Raw genomic sequence first — 20,571 nt, 5'->3', positions numbered from 1 at the left:
TAACATCCATATTATTTTATGTATCGAAAAAGGCTATTTATGAATCGCAGTGACTGGAAATCCCAATTAAATATTAAATGTTTTATTGGTTAGCAACCACAACTACCAGCTAATTAAATACTAGCCTATTAAAATAACTTTATTGTCTATATTTTTTTATTTGTTACTGTACAACCAAAAACCAATCAAATTGATGGAATCGTGAAAGTTCAAATATAATAACATGGTATTTCGAGAAATATCAACTGACTTAAAAATGAGACATTTTATTTTGTTTTTCACAATATTTTCCTTTTGGTGGATAACAGATGGAAACTTAATTTTAGTGGATATTTACAAAAAAGAACATGTGTTCAGCGATGTTTTATGTAATGATGGAAAATTAATAACTCTCAATAGTACTAGATCAGCATTTATATGTGCTAAAGTTTGTGCTTTAACTTTAACCTGTGTCTCTTTTTTCTTCAATCAAAATGGAGCCTGTCAACTGCATAATATAAAGGTATCCAACACTGTGAATTGTATTAAGTATTCGGGTACATATTATTATGTACGAAAAGGTTAGTTTCTTTGCGTTATATGTATTATTTTTTTATAAATGAATCTATTTGTCTGAATTTTATTTTGAAGTAAATATTGTTTTAAAATTGTCTGTTTTAAGAAAAGTTTCATAAAAGTCATATAATAATAATCAATTTAAACTAAGACAAGCTGCTGGTTTAAATTTGTCACCATTTGTTAAAATTTATATAAAAAAACAAGTGGGATTTTTTTAAGTGACTATATATAGGGTAACTCAAAAGTTTGCTAAGGTTTTAAAATATACAATAAATTGTTACGTTTAAGTGATTGCATTATATATTTGAAAGTGGTAAGGTGTCGTGAAAATCAGTAACCAACTGTGAAGTCGGTACACTACGGCAGAAATTATGTGCATTTCTACAAATAAAAACAGACTCATGATAAGCGGTGAAGAAACAAATGAAAAGTCTTAAGTCGGACCTGGTCAGGTATCAACAAACAAAGTTCTTGATGCAAGCATGACAACATGAGACCATAGAGGCGTTAGAGAGATGAAATGTATACACTCACATTTCTTTTATGTTTTAAATATACATCTATCCAACAGAGTCCGTTTGAGGATTCAAGCAAACAAATATAAAAAAGATGTGGCATGATTGCCAATGAGATAACTCTCCACAAGAGACCAGAATTAACAATTATAAATCACCGTGCGGCCTTCAACAATGAACAAAGCCCTGCTTCGAAAGGTCCTAAAATGACAATGTACAAATGTAGAACAATTCAAACGAGAAAAATAATGAACGAAACACAAATCTGTTACACATTAAAAAACCCTGACTTTGGACAGACACTTACATACATAATGTGGCGGGGTGATACATGTAAGCGGGATCCCAAACATCCCCTTACCTGGGACAGAGTACACCATAAGTCCGAACTATATAAATCAGTTGAAAAAAGCTTAACTCATCAGATGAACAAAAATACAAAAAGGATATCGTACTGCCATTAACAATGAGCAAACCTTTTATGTAAAGTAAGCTATAAATTGCACTGACATGACAAAATGTAAAAAAAAATAAACAATAAATAACAATGGCCCGATAAATGTACAAAACATTAACAGAAAAAACAATTATGAAGGTAGGCTCGTGTTTCTTAGTCTGTAGTTGTGTGTACTGTTATGTGTCTGTTTGTCTTTTCTTTCTAAGCCATAGCGTTGTCATTTTTTTTTCGATCTTTGAGTTTGAATGTCCCTCGGGTATTGTTCGCCCCTCTTTAATGGCAAATAGCAAACATCGACAACCACTGACTTACAGGTTTCTAACTCTGGACAGGCACATTTAAAATATGGCAGGGTTAAACATAAGCGTTTGCTATCTTATACTGGAAACGTGTGAAACAACAAAGTATAACAACACACTTAAAAGTCGGTCGTCATAATATTTATCATGTTATATGTTGTAATATATATATATAAAGCATTCTGAACAAACTTTTAGTTAAGAGTAATTTTTTCACTATTAGATTTTATACCTGAAACGACAACGACTTTACAAATAACAACAGCTCATGTAGATTTAGTACCTAAAACGACAACGATCCAAATGTTAAGAAAAACTTCTGCGGATCTTATACATGAAACAACATCGACTTCAAAGATAACAACTTCTGTAGATTTCAAACCAGAAACGACAACAACTTCTGTGGATTTCATACCAGAAACGACAACAACTTCTGTGGATTTCATACCAGAAACGACAACAACTTCTGAAGATTTCATACCAGAAACGACAACAGCTTCTGTGGATTTCATACCAGAAACGACAACTTCAAAGATAACAACTTCTGTAGATTTCATACCAGAAATGACAAAAACTTCTGTGGATTTCATACCAGAAACGACAACTACTACAAAGATAACAACTTCTGTAGATTTCATACCAGAAACGATAACAACTTCAAAGATAACAACATATTCTGTAGGTTTCATACCTGAAACGACAACTTCAAAGAAAACAACAGATTCTGTGGATTTCATACCTGAAACGACAACAACTTCAAAGATAACAACATATACTGTGGATTTCATACCAGAAACGACAACAACTTCAAAGATAATAAGAACTTCTCTAGAATTTCAATCTTCATCCGAAACAACGATTCCGACGTCCCAGTTAACAAGTAAACAATTATCATGTGACCCAGACTGGATATTGGTGGGTGACAGCTGTTATCGAATTACGCCTCCAGATACTACTACTAAGCAGGAATGGAAAAATGCGTCGGTAAGGTGCAGATTTTATTGATTTATTGTTGTTTTGAGCTAAGATGCAAATATTTAAGAAGCTAGAAGCGACACAAAAAGAACAAAAAAACACACCTGTTCTACCGATAATATTCTTATTAAAACTCGTAATTAACTCGGTTGGGAATTGTACATTTTTTGTTTTTATTTTCTAGATATTCAATAATTTGGTATCATCGATTGGGATATGAGATTTAGAAACTATTATTTTACATCGAGGTAAACATTTTTGTAGTGATATACCTTCGTGACTAAATTTTTAAGTCATTGTGAATAGATAAAACTTTTGTTTGTCTTTAACATTATGTATTAGAAGACAAAACAACCGAAATACTGCTAAAGCAATATGTGTCCTTTAGAAAAAATAACAAAGTTTAAGAACAACAGTTTTAACCAATTCTCGTGAAACAGTACATGTTTACTTTGAAGTTAAAATCATTTACTTAATTTTGTTTATCTCAGATTGAAGGTAGGTTTCTTCCCCTCTTTGATCACTAAATAGCTTTAAACAAGGAATTTTAACTTTATATTGTACGCTTAAGGGGCGACATCAAAAGTTCAATTGACCTTTATGGATACATGTAAAAAATCAATGTCAGATAACCAAATCTTGCAGCATTTCAACCCCCACCCCAAACTATTTGAATTAAGAATTTTATCCTTCATTGATCTTATGATGTCGTCCCTAAGTATTATAGTTCTACATATTTGAAAGAAAAAAATAACTTTATCTACAAATATGAAATTTTAATACATTTGAATGATAATCGATTAGTTTTGAGAGTTTTAAACAAGTATTACCACTTAACACATACTCTTTCACCTAGCATTTGAGATGCTAGTCAGTAACTGTGGCGCTTTGGAAAACATATTACCATAAAAGTTCAATCAATATTAACATAGAAAAAAAATATATTTTATTTCACTTTTGTTAAAAGCAAATAAATCATGTCCTTGCAATGCACTGATAATTTAATTAAGATGTGAAATATATGGAACTGTTTTATGTCGCGTTCAATGACTTAAGAAGTGAATTTAATGAATAACCAATTACTCCAGAACGAAAAGACAAAAAGCTTTTCTTTATGACTACTCTTGATTGAGGTTTCAAAAGATAATTATAAATGAAAATAAGACGTGATGTAATTGCCGATGTGACAACTTTCCTCCAGAGACCAAATGACATAAAAGATAACAACTCTAGGTCACTGTACGTCCTTCAACTATGCGAAGAACCCATACCACACAAACAAGCAAGCTATAAAATGACCCCACATGAGAAATGTTTACTTGGCAAAAAATAAAAATTCATTGCCAAACCTCAAGTTTACTTTTTTTAAGTTTACCTAAAGCCTCGGTCACACCTTACCGGATAACACAAACGGAGGCATAACGGATGAAAATAAAAGTTGTCCATTGACAAAATTGTTATACGTTTGGAGTCCGTTGATGTACCGACAGAATAAAACGGACGTGTAACGGATAACTAACGGACACACACCGAAAATGCAACGTACGAGAAACGGAAACGTACCGGACAGAACGGATGTCGAACGTTAATCCAACGGACGAGTACCGCATAAAACAGACACCTAACGGAAGCGTACCGGATAAAACGGATGAACAAGATATACGGAAAAATTAAAGGCAACAATAATAATAATAATAGTATATCGCATAACTAATCAAAATGTTTCTGTGTAACTGTTTTTGGTTTGTTCTTCTACTGTCTGGCCTGAATAAAAGCTGCTTGATTGTGAAGACGTGCCTCGACTCTAAGATCGATTGTGAATAATAAAAATTCATGACCCTTGAGAAATCTGACATACCAATAATTGGTATTGCTGACGCGTAATTTTCAATTTGCATTTATCCGTGTCTGATCCGTTCATCATCCGTTTTATCCGTTATACGTCCGGTAGAAGTCCGATTCTCAAAAGTTCAACATCCGTTTTATCCGTTAAACGTCCGGTAGTAGTACGTTGGTAAATTTATTTTCCAGACCTCCAACTGATGTATAACGGACACGTAACGGATACAAAACAGAAACATAACGTACGAGTACCGTACAAAACGGACGTTCAACGGACATTTTATCCATTGAATGTCCGTTCAAAGTTTTGAACATGCTCAAAATTTTCTACCGGACAGAACGGACGTCGACGGATAAAACGTACGCTTAACGGACATGCAACTGATATGGACGGACGTCTAACGGATGAGAACGCACGTCTAACGAACTTGGACGGATTGAAAAAAACGTTATCCGTTAGGCGTCCGTTCGAGCTATCTGGTAAGGTGTGACCGAGGCTTAAACTTTGCTTTTAAAATATACAACACATAACATATTTATTCTTTGAGCAAGGAAAATAATTAAAAGTCACTAATGAGTCTTTTGTTGACGACATGGGCGTCTGGAGTGCAATTTAAATCATGGAATGATTAATTTATTGAATTAAAAAATAAACTTCAGCTTCTTTGATTCCAGGTGGCCGCTTCTTTATACTGTATTTCCGTTTATTGTGTATCTTTTTCTATATTTAACGAGTTACAATAATTCATGACTGAATTCAGGAAAGACCCATCGAAACAACATTTGATACAGCAATGTTATACTAGTAACATTTTTAAGATATTTGGATGATATATATGCTCTCAATAATGATGACTTCATTATGTACACTACAGTGATTTATCCTCCTGCACTGACTTTATATAAAGATAATACTAATAATGAGCACTATCATTTCTTGTATCTGATGGGTTAAATGCAAACTCTTAACAACATATTAGATCAAGTTCCCCCTATATTACAACATATTAGATCACGTTCCCCCTATATTACAACATATTAGATCAAGTTCCCCCTATATTACAACATATTAGATCAAGTTCCCCCTATATTAGTACTTCATTTGAATAAAAGGAACTCATTATTCGTGTACACTTTGGAAGTGGACACCTCCCGCTTATTCCCCTGTATACCTTGCCTTTTATAAGTGTAGTGTGTATGTGTGACAACTAATGATAACTTCTAAATGGTGGGGTGCTATCACATTGTTGGAAGCAAGATCAGATCTAAAACAGCCACTGAATAGAGTCTCATACTCCTACCGCCATATATAACCACATAGACATAGGTTGAGGAAAATATAATACAGGTTTTGGCGAATAACCACAGTTTGATTAATCTTTGCAGCATATATAAAGACAATTAACAATGAAACAATAAGCAGGATACGGGTTATGCTCTTCTCATATATTTATGATAATATATGATACTTGAACCCTTAGGTGTTAGATTTTCACATAATGAAAACATAATCATTCAATTAGGTCTCTTTATTAATTTATGTACATCATTGTAATTTTCTTCTGTTTTCTTGTTTAACATTGGGGTCGGACTTCTTTTATAACTGAGTTTAACGATGCATATTGCTTTTGTGTTATTTTATTCAACATTGTATTGGGTAGGATTGAAAACATGTTAATCCCCGCCTCATTTTTTCGACTCCCCTTCATTATATGTTTTGGAGGTTGGTTGTGATATCCTCATATTTCAAAGGGCCAGCTAAATAAACTCATCACAGATACCCGAAGACCCATTTGGGCGCTACCTGTAGAAAACTTATTTCAAACGGGATTGCACAACCTAATTTTTAAGGAGATGTTCTTTGCCCTGGGAACCTCATCGATCCTTCAAATAAACTTGCTACTATTCTAAAAGGTTACCAATTCAACACTAGTTATATCTAAGAATAAAATATACCCCTTAAGAACTATCTATGTAACCAAATGAAAATGAAAAGTGAATTTATATCAATCATTTTTACATTATAGTGCCAACAAAAAATAGCACTAAATTATGAACACCTTCCCCATCATTTAACGCTGTTTATATCAACAATATAATGTTTTGGACATAATACATTAATTTAGAAACTGTTCCTTCATTATTTCTCTAAAGTGTTTTTAAATATGACTATACAGAAATATGAACAACAGATGTGGCTTTTTTTCTTCGTGTAATTTTGGGTTCTTGCATATGAATTTTTTCCTTAAAAACAAGTCTGTCATCCTGCCTATATGTAATTATTATGGTTTGCAATGATTTTGGTTTTTGTCTTCCAAAAAGTAAAATAAAAATGTTAGAAGTTAATATTCATGTAGACGTTATCAAAATCATTTCAATCATACTTAAAAATTCAGTTAATTTGTAAAAATATCTTTGCGTTAAATCTGTGTATACTTTGAACCCTTTAATTCATCACTATTTTAAAATGTAAAATCGTGGAAAAGGAATAAAATTACTCTTAGAAACATCGAGTACATTTTTAAAACAAAACTTCCATTTAAACAGGACATCGTTAATACCGTGTAGTGTTTCTGGTAATTGTGACACGCAAAACTATCATTTTGTCATATAGGAAGGTAAATATATCGATTGAAATTGTGCATTTAATGCAAGATTTAATTGTTGTTCAGGTCGTGCCATATTCTCCATTAATTGTACCCATTGTAAATATCCGAAGATTTTCCATTTGAAAACTAGTAAGCTCTAATGTACTTTACTTTGAAGTGTGTGTGTGTGCGTGCTCTGAAATAGTCGGTTTGAATTTCAACAACTGCCAGACGTGGACATATCTAAGTATTATTAGAGATTTACGGAGAGTCTCGGTACAGACAGTTTACACGAACTTTGACAGGTGAAATAAAGGATGTGGGTTCACAATTAAAAAAAGCCTTCAAGACATTCTATACGAAATAATAAAAACAAAAAAAGAAAGTGAACATATGTAATGTTTTATACCATTAACGAATTACTCTTTTGGTCAATACTGCAGACTGTATTCGTTAGCATATGTTGCATGATGAATTCCATAACAAAACAAATCAAACAACTGTTAAAAAAAATACATTGTGGACGTTAGTAACTTACCTATACCCCACTCCCTGGAAATCATAATTTTGAAGTCAGATTTCGATTTTCTCCCTTTTAGGACGAATGTCTTGCAGTGTGTATATTTTACTGTTTTAATCGGTACTAACATTGATTTTGAAAAAAGATAAACACATACTAAACATATATGCTTTATGTGATTCCCCCTAGTTTTTGGTGGGGTTCGTGTTGTTTATTCTTTAGTTTACTATGTTGTGTCATGTGTACTATTGTCTTTTTTCATTTTTAGCCATGGCGTTGTCAGTTTGTTTTTGATTAATGAGTTTGACTGTCCCTTTGGTATCTTTTGTCCCTCTTTTATGTGTAAAGGTGTGCGAACCTTGTCCTATTTACAATTTTTTTAATCAATATACAAAAACCCAGTGCAACCTCGAGATATTTTGTTCTGTCGATACTGTTTACTAGTATTTTGGCATTCTAAAGATCATGCGTTTCTCTGACTGTTTAAGACGTCTTTACACTTAAACCACTCGATGGACAATGAATTCATCCTTGTTTTAACTCATTTGTAGATCTGAAAGCAAATAACTTAATAAAAGATTGATTGATTGTTGGTTGCTCAACGTCCAGTGGCAATTATTTAATGCATATTCAGGACGAGAACAAGTTCACAATAAATGCAATAGGTAGGTTGATATAATACTGGGATGATGGTCGGGGAAATTTGGACTGCCACTGGAAAATGAGGGTATATTAGTAGAAATAGAATTTTTGCCTTGCAACAGGCCACCTACTGACCCTCAAAGAGTTGTTGCAAGGATTCTTAAGGTTTATGTACCCTTCTGTAGCCATTTTTGTACGAATTTTTCAAACCATATTGTATCAAAACTACAGATATAATGAATAATAGAGATAGACCATTTAGTACATATTCCAAGGGGAAACTTGATGCAAAGCATTATTGTTTACTGTTTCATTGCATTTGATAGAAAAAGAGGACTTTGTGGCAAATAAATCAAGATTTTTATAGAAAATCCACAGCCTTTTATACAGAGATTTTTGTTTTAAAATTTGAAACATAAATTACTCACTTGATTTTCTATGATGTGCCAGTGTTTATTTTTTACAAAATGTTCTAAGCAACCTGTAAATTCCAAATCACATCGTGCTGAGTCACTAAAGTCGAGCGCACCCTAAAAGGATTACTTGATTTTGGCCATATTTATATTTGCTTTAACCAATAACTACGTGTATAAACTTGTTTTAATGAAATCAATGCTAGCACTGCATGCAATAATCCTATACCTATCAGTCATTAAATTGCCAAATATACGAGTACAAGGATAAAGGCTGTGGATTTTCTATAAAAATCTTATTATTAAATATTTTAATATCAAAAAGTAAAATCACAACAATACTGAACTTAATAGAGGAAAACCAATTCGGAAAGTCCATAATCACGTGGCAAAATCATATAACAATACGCATCTAAAACGAATGGACAAGAACTGTCATATTCCTGACTTGATACAAGCATTTTCAAATGTGGAAAATGGTGGATTAAACCTGGTTTTATAGCGCTTACTCTCTCACTTTGATGAAAGTCATATCAAATTCTCTTATATTTACTGTTGTAGACCTGGGGATATAAAGGTTGTCTAACTAGTTGAGTTAGGTGAGATCTTCTTTGGCTCAATTGGTTAAAAAGAGCGCTACCTTTAGATCCCGAGATTGTGGGTTCGAATCCCGCTGGTACCATCCATGGATATTCACATCATTGGCGCTGCGAGCAATTACTACTTGTACAAATAAGTGTATATAGGTGCCTGGCAGTTTGATATGGGGTCATGGTGGTTGACCAGCGGTCAGGATGACCATGACATATCTAGGTGGAACTGGCCAGAGGATTTCCGAGTAGATGTCTCGGGGTTGTACAGGTAGTGGACCTGCGAGTTGCTCGGATGGATGGTACGCAGCCCAAAAAAAAGAAAAAGGGGAAGAGTGTTGTAGACCTGGGGATATAAAGGTAGTCTAACTAGTTGAGTTGGGGGAGATCTTCTTTGGCTCAATGGGTTAGAGCGCTGCCTTTAGATCCCGAGATTGTGGGTTCGAATTCCGCTGGTACCATCCATGGATATTCACATCATTATATTGATGAGTTAACTAAACAGACACAATAAATAAATTAGTCTAAATATGGGTATATCAGTCATCATCGTATAACAATTTTAAAAGTAACAATTAAACAGAACACAAAAACATCTATTTACAAACACATTCATTGATTTGTGTGTCTGACGTCAGCGAAAATTTTATACGTCACATAGATTTGTCGTTCAATGTGCATACAAACAATTATAAAATTTACATAGGCGATGTTAGTGTACAGGGTTAAAGAGATAAAAAGTATGTAAGAATAAATTTCAGAAATAGAGCGAGATTTAAAATAGTCTATAAGTTATATCTAGAATTTATAAGAATCAACTAATAGTTAATTCCACTAAGCGATTGAATGAGTGGGAATTTTGGATCCTCAATGATCTTCAACTTTGTACTTTTTGGGTTTTTAAATAGTTTTGATTTGAGCGTCACTGATGAGTCTTATGTAGTCGAAACGCGCGTCTGGCGTACTAAATTATAATCCTGGTACCTTTGATAACTATTTGACGTTTGTGGTTTAACGTATTTTGTAATTCATAATAGAAATATATCATACTGATATGAAATAGAACAATATCATACTGACGAGATCTTTTAGAGTACAGAGTCTCGTTATTAGAACCAAAGAAATACAAAAAGTCGCATATACAAAACACCACCAAAAAATGAAAGACAATACAACCACACTGACGAGATGTATAAGTACCGAGCCACGTCAAACGGATATCACATAAAACCATTCAACAGTAAAAGTAATATTAATGATAGGACACAGACAAATGAAAGAGCTTTAAAACACGTTGTTAAGATTATAAACAACATCAGTACGCAGAATCTCTACATAAACCATCGTGTATTATCTGTGAAGTTGATACGGAATATTTATCAACAAGGTATTGGTACCTTCCGATGAAAATTTTTAAATTTTGAAAACTTTCTACTCAGACAATGATGACGTTTTACAAAGTCTGAGTAGGAGGTACAAGCTCTTGAATATCGAATAAGTTGAGAAATCAACAGACTGGAAACATCAATGTTTTCTGCATTCCAAAAATTAGAGACAAACACAATGCTATAAATTACAGCCCATCAGCCTATATGTATATTTTGCAATATAATGGAACATATATTTGTAATAACTAGTCAAATAACTAAACACCTTAAAAGAAACAATATGATTATACCATCTATAATAATTATGACTTTCGATCAAAACGCTCATTTGAGACACAATCAAAACATTTCATACAGGACCAGACAAAAGACAACAAATACATACAATATGATGTAGTTGTGATGGACTTTGCCAAAGACAAAAGTGATTGAGATATTCACTCACGAAATGCATGTATACAATACAATAACGGCCTTGACAATACATTGGGTTGATTGATGTTACTCTACATAAACACAAAAAAAGTCATGCTGGACCAAGATAAATCAGAGAAAATCGGAGTAACATTTTGTGTCACGGAGCACTGTCCTTGACCAAATTGAACTCCTAATTTTAACATTAATGATTACAACGATAATTACAACAAGGCACATGGTTAATTGATTTGACGATGAAACATCATTATTAGAAACACCAAAAACAAAGCTGATGCATCAATACTACAACCGGAATTTTATTCAACGGTAAATAGGAGAAAGATTGGTTAGTGTCGTACAATTCAGACAAATGCTCTGTACTCTGAATCACTCAAAAAGGTAACCAGTCTATAATGACTACATCCTTCATTGTGACAATGCAAAATAATATCTACAAAATATTTAGGGATGACCATGCCAGTCAAATCTTTAATTTAATTAACACGTTGACCGATAGCTGTTGTCTCGTTGACAATCAAACCACATATTGTTTTCACATGTAGATAATATAAAACCAAAAACGTTACCTCAAAGTATTTTTCCAACAAATAAATCAAAGGGTATACACATCATTAGTCCGACTCAAGCTTAAACCAGCTCTTGTGTATGGGGTACTCAACAACAAAATCAAATTAGCATATTAAATTTAGACGATTTAAAGTAGAGCTGTTCGCTATGCATTTAACATATACCACCATACCAGCTTTATCTCAAATATGAATATCTACTGTGGCCCACACTACAAACGGATACAAAACAGACTAGTGGCATTCTTTAAAATTATACTCCCTCAATTAGCAAGCTACACATGGATATTCTTATTACATCAAACAGCATTCCAAGATATATGTATTCTGCATTCTTATTTTATCTGCACTCAATAGTACAATGGAACCAACTACCAACATTAAAAGAACAGACTTATATACCTACTCGTTCACTCAAATATCCTAAGCACTAAGTATGTATAACGTGGACATACTGTTACCAAAAATATACAAACCAGGGTAACAATTCACACGCAAAATAACACAAACAATATATAAATATTTTATTTTTCTGCTCGTAACATTAAATTGCTGCAAAATGACTGATTATGTAGATAGAAGATAGATATATACATGGATAGATATTTAAAAATGATTACTTAACAATACGTTTTTTTTTAAAAGGCACCTAACTGTACGCGATGCACCATGTGCTATTGCGCATTATCTGTCAAAACTAACTGATTGTTTTTCTAAGCATTTTCCATGTGATATTTCTATAAACAATAATTAATTTCATTAATAGATACTAACAAAAGTGGGCGTTAGCACCAAATGAATATTCATTAAATCATTAAGGTTTCCACTGAAAATTGAGACATAAAGTAAAACCAAAGTAAACCTCTGAAATATACCATTCCCAGCTGAATCGAAATGTAAAATAATGTTATACAATGTTCCACAGGTTTTGTTATATTATTTCCCTTAGGTTTTAATAGTAGATGATTTTTCAGGGCTGCACATAACTAATTTAATATAATAAATCTAAACTGTAGAGGATACAAAGCAAATTAGTTTGTTTTAAATTACTATAATTTAAACAAACTTACATAATTAATGTTTGACTATAATTGTGCAATTGCGACGTTCATTAATGTATACGGTTTTATATTCGTTTGATAAATCTATGCTTATATTTCGTATTAGTAATATAATATATGAAAAAAGTACACCAATAAATCCTTCATAATGATATAATAGTAATTTTGAATTTTCGGAAAAGATTTATTATCAAGAATGTATGTTAATTTATTTTGAGTTCTTTTTTTCTTTATTGCATCTAAATCTTGGCAAATTGGTGCAATTTTCAAAAATTAAACAAAACTAATAAGTTATTTCTGCTATGAAAAACTGCTTCATTTAAATATTTTATAAATCGATTTGCTTTGAAACTAGTATCAAAAGGTTTTTTTTCTCCTTAAAATGAGGAAAACTGAAACTCCAACAAGATAAGGCGTTAAAGGCTGGTCTATTTATGACTATAATTCATGGCAGTGGTGGAATAGAGAAATGGAAAGTCTAAATATTATTTAAAGTTTATCTCTGTGAAGCAAATTATTATGTGTTCTTTGTTCTTGAGCACGAAAATAACATACAAGACCTCTTATATACTAACAGCTATTTTGAATAACACAAATTACAATAGTAAAACTTTTTATATTAATCAGGAGAAAAATGAAAAAAAACAAGTAATAAATAACAAAAAAATAGTGAAGGCATAAAAGGTAAATTGTTATGGTATGTGTACATACTTTCGTAACTATAGTATCATATTTTTTTTTAATAAAAGTGGTTTTTCATCATCATTACTTATATGCAGTCTAACATTTCAAATCAAAAGGAAAACAATCAGCAACATTTTTTATTGACCAGTCAGCGACATCGTGTTCACGTTTGGCTTTTTTTTTTAAGAAAGCTACTAGTTTTTCAAACGTTATACATAAATGCATGATATTAGAGTTTAATAGAAAGAATTCAATGCAACTATCAATTAAACTGAGTGCCGTATTTTTTTTTGTATATTGAGGAATATGGCGTTTGGTTTTGTTGCACTTCGGTGTTCCTGTTGTTCCTTTGTTTTCTTTTTATAGTTGATATGTTTCCCTCAGTTTGGTTTTGTTATCCGGATTTGTTTGCTCTCAATCGATTTATGACTTTTTGAACACCGTCATACTACTGTTGCCTTTATTTACAGATACAAATTCATTCAACTGATGAAACTCCATTTATTAAATGTGAATATCGTGTTAGATGAAGTACTAGTAATCCATAAGGGGACGACCATTTGATATTCTGGGGGGAGGCAGGAGGATTTGTTTTTATCGGTTATTTATTTTTGTAAACTGAGAGGACAGATTATTCATTTTCTTCACTATTGAAGCAAGATTTTTCATTTTCATTAAAGCAAGGGACTGATTATTCATTTTCACAACTATATTTATGATATTCGAAAACATACAATTTTAAAAATATTTGTTAATTATGAATAATACATGTACAGTCAAGTTATTGTGTATCATTTAATCAAAATTAATCATTATCCCCTGCAAAACTTTTAAGATTCAAGATTTTATTCATAACCTCAGACACAAACTTGTGTACAAAAGGACAATATGTACAAACATATTAAGATAATACATATAACGAGACAGGACAAACGAAACACAAATACATAATATATTATAAAAGACAATTGGTATAATTAGATTAAGTATAATATATTTTTCTTTCGAAAAGATTCATTTATATACCCAAGGAGTTGTATATTTAAATATATAATTTCCTTGATATACCCAACCAATATACATGTATTGCATACATACAATGTACATAGTATTTAAGTTTGGTTCTACGTAGCCTTTTTCAAAGTATTGTCAAACATATTTCGCCGAGCGAAGCGATGCAAAAAAAATTTGAAGGGTTTTGGAACCGCTGAAGGCCCAAGAAGCTAAAGACCTGCTGAGTTATTTATTTTCCAGACATTCCAAGTCAGGTAATTTATTTTCAAACTACCAAAGAATAAACCATTTATTTTTGCAATTATCAAGGCTGAGTTATTTATTTTCAAAATCCTCCTGGCCCCTCGCAGAATATCAAATGGTCGTCCCCTAAGTGTTCATAACTTACAATTATGTTTAAACTTATTTAATCAAAATATCTAATTGTATTACAGGAAATTTGTAAAAATAATGGTGGTTATTTAGCAACCTTAGAAACAGCGGAAGAAAACCAGCTAGTAAAAGATTATGTAGGGACTTTAGGTAATTTAATTTTATTTTTTATCACATTTCATTCAAGTACTTAAAAGCTAATCAATATCAGCTTGAGGATGACTCAATTCCAATAGGATTATTCGTATCGTTAACCTAATGGGTTCCTAGTTATAATCTCAATGTAGCCTGGAATCCTGGTTCATTGCTTGAAAGTCTAATGTCATAAAGTTTGACCAGGATGCCAGATTAATCACCATATTCAAGATGTGACTTAATAATTTGAGTGTAAAACACTTGATGAATTCTCAAATAAAAAGAAGAGAGTGAACAAAAGAAACAAAATAAAAATACTAGTATTAGATGATATTTTTAGGAAACGAAGACTGCAAACTCTAGAAAACAATAAGAACTACTCAATAGTTTTTCTTAACTGTAATTGCACTGGACAAATAAATATATATTGATCTTCAAAACAGTCAGTTTTGAAAAGCCTTAATAAACAAGAACACAATTTTTAATCGGATTTTTGTGACAAAAATGTCGGTTATTAATTTTGAGGTGTATTGTCGGTGAGGATGAGGATTTTGAATTTTACCGTTTATGAGTTATGGTTCTTGAAATATTGAAAAATGGCGTTTTCAGTCGTGTCCGTGCATTTACTCATGAACTGTTCAACCAAAGCTTTTAAACAAAAATTAAAACATGTTATTACTGATGACAAAATGGAAGTGAAGTTCAATAATAACGATTTTGACTTTTACTGTTCAGGCGTTATGGTTCTTGAAAGATTGAAAAATGATGTTTCAAGTCATAGATATAGGAAGATGTGGTGTGAGTGCCAATACGACAACTCTCAATTCAAATAACAATTTATAAAAGTAAACCATTATATGTAAATGTGTTGCCTTCAACACGGAGCCTTGGCTCACACTGAACAACAAGCTATAAAAGAGGGACGAAAGATACCAAAGGGACAGTCAAACTCGTAAATCTAAAACAAACTGACAACGCCATGGCTAAAAATGAAAAAGACAAACAGAAAAACAATAGTACACATGACACAACATAGAAAACTAAAGAATAAACAACACGAACCCCACCAAAAACTAGGGGTGATCTCAGGTGCTCCGGAAGGGTAAGCAGATCCTGCTTCACATGTGGCACCCGTCGTGTTGCTTATGTAATTACAAATCCGGTAAATAGTCAAATTCGGTAGGTCAAATTCATGAAAGGGAAGGGGATTGTAGTTACGACGTAAGGAACATATCCGATATCATTTGTGAAAGGACATCAGATTCCTAAATAAGGACAGGTGCAAACATTTGCAGCGGGATTAAACGTTTTAATGGTATCAAACCTTCTGCCTTTTTCTGAAACAATAGCATAACATCACAACATAGAAAAACACACGATAAAATATCAATTGACTCGCTTAACTCGATAAAAAAAAACGTAAATTACACCAGCCCAGTAGTCAGCACTTCGGTGTTGACAGGAATATTAATTATGTGGTCATTTTTATAAATTTCCTGTTTACAAAACTTTGAATTTTTCGAAAAACTAAGGATTTTCTTATCCCAGACATAGATTACCTTAGCCGTATTTGGCACAACTTTTTGGAATTTTGGATCCTCAATGCTCTTCAACTTTGTATTTGTTTGATTTATAACATTTTGATATGAGCGTCACTGGTGAGTCTTATGTGAGTCTTAATATTTTCGTAATAAAGAAAAAAAATGGTTGAACAGCCAGTCCAAAAAAAATCCAAAGTATCAAGTCATTTGTTTTGTAAAGACTACTGTACTATACAATCATGTGTTGCAGACAAAGCGTAAAATATAAAAACAAAATATATGTATTATTGCGGAAAGTCAAACGGACCATAACTCTTATTGTACCTCATCCTCAATTTTTCATCAGATTTAACGTACAAGATTCATGTCAATCTATAATTCTCTTTCCCTAAATGGGATTGGCTAAAATATAATGGTACATTAGATAAAAAAAAAAAGTGCAGTTAACTATTTTTTAATCACTCTCCTAGGCACATGGCACAACTTCCGTATTAATTTGATTACAATAATAATTGAGAACATAGGGAATAATTGTTGATAAAGATTGTGAACAACTATTGTATCAAGATATTCAGCTTCCATAGGTAATATAACAAAAATACCGAAATCTAAGGAAATTCAAACGAACAGTCCATCATTCCTGGGAAACCTAAAGCTCAAACACAACACACGAATGGATAACAATTGTCATATTTCTGAGTTAAGTACAGGCATTTTCTTATATACAAAATGGTGGATTGAACCTAGTTTTTGGCTATAGTACATAATATATATAAAAATGAAATGTCAAAAAATAGGGTTACATCCGTCAATATTGTGTTATAATCTTAATTAATATGATAATGAATAAATATGTCAACAAAGAAAAGGCATATAGACAAAGCACATTGGCGAAAACGGAATACCATAATTTACAATAGCACAATGACGGGATGTATAAGTACCGAGCCACATCAAGCGGATATTACTGTTTGAAAGGTGTAAAATGTAAAATTCGACTAGGAATAATATGACATATTTCCAAGTGTGGTTGAAAATATGAACATAGAAATATTAGCTAAATTATGTGAATTAATATATTTAACATCAATTATAATTAAATTGATATCTTTCCAATGATTGCCCCAAAAAGCGTTTCCACTTTTATCATTCCAACGAGGTCCTTATAAAACGAGTAAAATGGCACACATTTAGCTTATGTAATTAGAAGATGTGGTATGAGTTCCAATGAGACAACTCTTAATCAAAATCACAATTTATAATAAATTACAAATTTTTAAGTCGATGGCAAGACTCATAGAAAAAGTATCAGTCATATTAAAGACCGACGGACATATCGTTAACATAGAATAACAAGTGTCCAAAAATACTTCTTTGGTGAATTTCATTTGTGACATTAATGAGTTTAGATTCGACCTTCTAATATTAATAAGCTGTGTCTTTTCAGATAGGTATGACTCGAACTGTTTTAGATCTTTAATCCCGATAGATATAGTATACAGTTGTAGTATTTGGTGGTCGACACTGTCAAAGGCTTACATTTCATTTTAATTTGTATCCTCGAAAAAGCCAAAGCCATAGTAGAAAAAAAAATTGAGACAACGGCTGCTTTTTACAATACTTAAATTTAAAGAGGAAAATTAAAACGCCAGTAAATGTGTAACAATACATGAATATTTTTTTAATCTGTGAAAAAGAAGAAAAGATCTACGAACTATGATTTTCTTTATGTCCAACTCTATGATTACAGATTATTAACAGTGAATGTATATTTTATGTAATCGTTTGTTCAGTTATGGTCAGAAATATTTTCTTAACAGACTGAAAATTTGTACTTTTAGGCAAAACAGATTATTTTATCGGAGGATCTGATCTACAAACTGAGGGCACGTTTCTTTGGGAACACAGTGGTGTACTTGTAAATTTACACGGCAGTGGCTTGTTTTATGACTGGATGTCGTTAAATCAGCCTGATAATGGCAATAGTAACCAGCATTGTATGGTACTTGCTGGACGATACGGTCATATGTGGAATGACATGCAATGTACTGTTGCAAGAGCTTTCATTTGTGAGAAAGATGCAGCATAACAAATTGAATAATTGCATTCATGTATTGCTCAAGGTAGTTCCACTTGTTTTTGTTATAATTTTGTCTTTCGTATGCCGCCGTCGCGGCAGCTGAGGATTTAATGTTACCCTTGTCCGTGTGTACGTACATCCAAAATTTGTTTCTGTTCTTTAACTTTCGTTTGCCTCAACCAAATGATATGAAACGTATACTCAATACATATTACCAGAAAACACAGAAGAAAGTTAGAATTTTGGTTGCATTTTTTTTAATGTTCTTGAGTTATATCCCTTCATATCTTAAAATGCAAGCGAGTGCAATATCTGTGTCTGAGAGATTTATTTATTTTTGTTTTCTTTTTGCAGATAAAATTTAAAGCTTTCTTATCAATGTACTATAATAGTTAATTGTCGTTGTCAAACAATTTACCCCGCCGCTTTTTTCGCCTGTCCCAAGTCAGGAGCTTCTGTTCTTTGTTCGTCGTGTATAATTTTAATTGTTTAGGGGACAAGCTGAAAAAAGCCGCCGGGTGCGGGATTTTCACGCTGCATTGAAGACTCATTGGTGGCCTTCGGCTGTTATCTGCTCTTTGGTCGGGTTTTTGATTCTTTGACACATCCCCATTTTCATTCTCAATTTTATGTCTCTTTACATTTACTGGTAATTAAACTATGTAATTTACCACATGGACATCTGGTCACTGCGTTAGTTATGACGGTGAAAAATTAATAAAGAAAACAAATCAAAATTATTGGTTGACAATTTTGTGGCACTCCAATGTGCATATTTTTAGAATACGACGCAATAACAGCCTGTTCCTTTGTTTTCATTATTGAATAAACATTCTAAAAGGTAATTAATCCATATTAATTTCATGATGTATAATTGTTCGTTCATATGCGCTTTTGTAATTACAATTTTATCTCTTTGTATTGTTTGCAATTGTGTGTTATACTGCATTTTTATTATTGATCTGTATTAGTTGGGTTTATTATACTCATGTTTATTTTAAAAATATAAAGTTATATTAGTTATTCGTATAATTTTTTCATCAATCAATCTATCATAATGTGATCAATGTAGCATTTACCTGTTAACTAACGTATATTGCATATAAACATATTAGGTTTCAGAATTCTTTTCCGCACGAAAATAGTCAATTGTGAAAATTCTGAGTTTTATTTGATTTTGGAAAATATGGTTTATGATATGATAAATTGATAGTGAGCACATGTACGGTAGATACAAGACCACATACCCAGCGCACAATGTAAATCATGATTTTGGGAGGAATAATGTCTTATATTGATATATTTTGTATACACTTGACCTTTACATATGTCACTTGAAAATCAGCAGAAAATTACCACTTCTTCATCCTCTTTGACCACATTCCCAAGTAAGATTGCAATCTAATTATTATAAATACATCTAAAGTCAATTTTCAGTTCATTTTTCTTCTAATTTATTTTTGTAATTTTGACCTTAACCTTAGACATAGAAGCAAGAGCGTCCTATCGTTGCATGTGACCATATCCAAGCTGATTTGCATTCCAATAAAATGATGTAGTATTTTATTTAAGATCATTAAACATCCGGTAAACACTTTTCTACACAATTTTCAGTCGTTTTCAGAAGTACAACCTTGACATTTGACCTCGAAATTAATAGGAATCTTTCTTTCGTTAAATGCAATCATATATTAAAGTAAGGTTACAATCTGACAAAAATGTTTGGGTTAGTTTCGGGAAACAATTAAAACTGACGGACTTAATTGTCAATAACTATGTATCGAGGAGTATTTAAAAAATTAATCGAAAAATTCAAATAGAAAAAAAATATTCAACGAGTGACCGAACAACACAATAATTCACGAATGCACGGTAACAGTTCCAATTAATACT

The 20,571-nt window shown here is 32.1% G+C and overlaps 1 protein-coding gene across 1 annotated transcript; it reads left to right on the top strand.

Moving 5' to 3' along the window:
- The first annotated feature begins 446 nt into the window (after positions 1 to 446).
- On the top strand, positions 447 to 18,687 carry LOC134695881 (uncharacterized). Its single transcript, XM_063557390.1, has 4 exons — positions 447 to 560; positions 2,053 to 2,813; positions 14,985 to 15,072; positions 18,440 to 18,687. The coding sequence occupies exons 2-4, from the start codon at positions 2,133 to 2,135 to the stop codon at positions 18,685 to 18,687; spliced, it is 1,017 nt and encodes a 338-aa protein (XP_063413460.1). The 5' UTR covers positions 447 to 560; positions 2,053 to 2,132.
- Positions 18,688 to 20,571: the final 1,884 nt, after the last annotated feature.

This window comes from Mytilus trossulus, chromosome 1 (genome assembly GCF_036588685.1).
Source record: "Mytilus trossulus isolate FHL-02 chromosome 1, PNRI_Mtr1.1.1.hap1, whole genome shotgun sequence".
NCBI classification, from domain to species: Eukaryota; Metazoa; Mollusca; class Bivalvia; order Mytilida; family Mytilidae; genus Mytilus; species Mytilus trossulus.
Note: the sequence above shows the minus strand (reverse complement) of the source record. Positions and strands in the feature narration are given on the sequence as shown.